This window comes from Aphanomyces invadans (assembly GCF_000520115.1).
Source record: "Aphanomyces invadans strain NJM9701 unplaced genomic scaffold supercont1.13, whole genome shotgun sequence".
In the NCBI taxonomy this organism is placed as follows: domain Eukaryota; phylum Oomycota; class Saprolegniomycetes; order Saprolegniales; family Verrucalvaceae; genus Aphanomyces; species Aphanomyces invadans.
This window is the reverse complement of record NW_008580158.1, coordinates 1,014,910-1,016,247: the sequence shown is the minus strand read 5'-3', so window position 1 is coordinate 1,016,247 and position 1,338 is coordinate 1,014,910. Positions and strand designations below refer to the sequence as shown.

Genomic DNA, 1,338 nt, shown 5'->3' with positions numbered 1-1,338 from the left:
CCCCACGTACGATTTGGGCTTGGAATCCCCATGGAACACCTTTCCCGAATGAGCACAATATCTCCCTCCCCCACGTTCACTTCTCTTTGGTTCCTCCAAGCTACACTTGGAAATGGACTGGGTTGAGCTTCGGCGAGATTAGGATAGCTTGGTAACTTGCTAATCCATACCCTTTGGCTCTAGACTAACGGCGCAGTCATCAATTTGCCAGAAAGTACCAACTTGATCCATAGTGATGTCTATCCCCACCTCTGCTGCTCCGACCTCGCCCGCTGCTCCCACTACTTCCGCTGCTCCTACGCCCACTGGCACTGGCCGCGTGGAATCAGTCTATTCGTCTCCAGCCTCCCAGGCTGAGAACGTTTGGGAGCACCAACGTGAGCAGCGTCGCCGAGTCACGCGCCTTAGCGCGGAGGCCGACATTGGTCTCCAAAAGCCCACGATGGAACGGCTCGCGCCGCTGCTTGATCTCCTCGCCGCTGACGCCAGTGGTGTGAGATTGTTCGATGCGCACGAGCCGCTCCGACACGACACGGCCAAACCTGACGTTTGCCGTGTGAAGGTGTCCACGGGGGTCCACACCAACCAAGTCGACGAAGGATGGGCCCTGAAGTCTGTCGTTTACGATAACCACCACCCTGGGCTCGAGTCTGCATTGGCAGATATTGTTCAGTGTTTCAAGGACTCAGCCAATCAGCAACTTTGTAGGGGCTTATCGTCTTTGAGGCGCTGGATCGACGTACGGGAGTATCGTTCGCCATACCTGTGTCGCGTGATGACTCGAAAGAGTGCTTCACCATGTCCGCACCCCACGCTCTCGACGGTTTTCACGTCGACATTCTCAATTTCGTTCACGATGTCCTGTGGAACGTAACCTCTGGGAAGTGCTTGCTGCTCTGGACGCTCCTCCTTTTATCTCGGGCCAGTACACCCAAGTGTCGGAGGCGCTTGGTGCTAGAGGCTCGCACTACTGTCTCTTCTTCAATTCGGACGTAGCTCCTCGAGTTTTCACGAGCAGCGGCTGACTCATCGACGAGATTATCTTCATGGGGCAGTACTACAGGGTGTATGGCAAAGGGTGGTACAGCCACAAGAAGGGCTACCAGCATATCGACTTGGACATTACTGCAAGAGGAAAGCGCATCACGAAACCCACCAGCCCGTCGCCGCGTCAAACCGGACGCCCAAGTGGCAACAGCAAACGCACATGTGTCCAGTCACCCCAACCTACCACATGGGTCAGTGTTCCCCGCCAGCCGTCGTCCCATCACGCTCCGGGTTCCGCAACTACTGCGCGTCCGTGGACGTCACCCAACATGTTCGATGCACTGAACATAT

The 1,338-nt window shown here is 56.1% G+C and overlaps 1 protein-coding gene across 1 annotated transcript; it reads left to right on the top strand.

Annotated features, from left to right (window-relative positions):
- Window positions 1-235: 235 nt before the first annotated feature.
- On the top strand, window positions 236-1,025 carry H310_07263 (hypothetical protein; the record flags this gene model as incomplete). Its single annotated transcript, XM_008872619.1, has 3 exons — window positions 236-667; window positions 709-870; window positions 927-1,025. The coding sequence occupies 3 exons, from the start codon at window positions 236-238 to the stop codon at window positions 1,023-1,025; spliced, it is 693 nt and encodes a 230-aa protein (XP_008870841.1).
- Window positions 1,026-1,338: the final 313 nt, after the last annotated feature.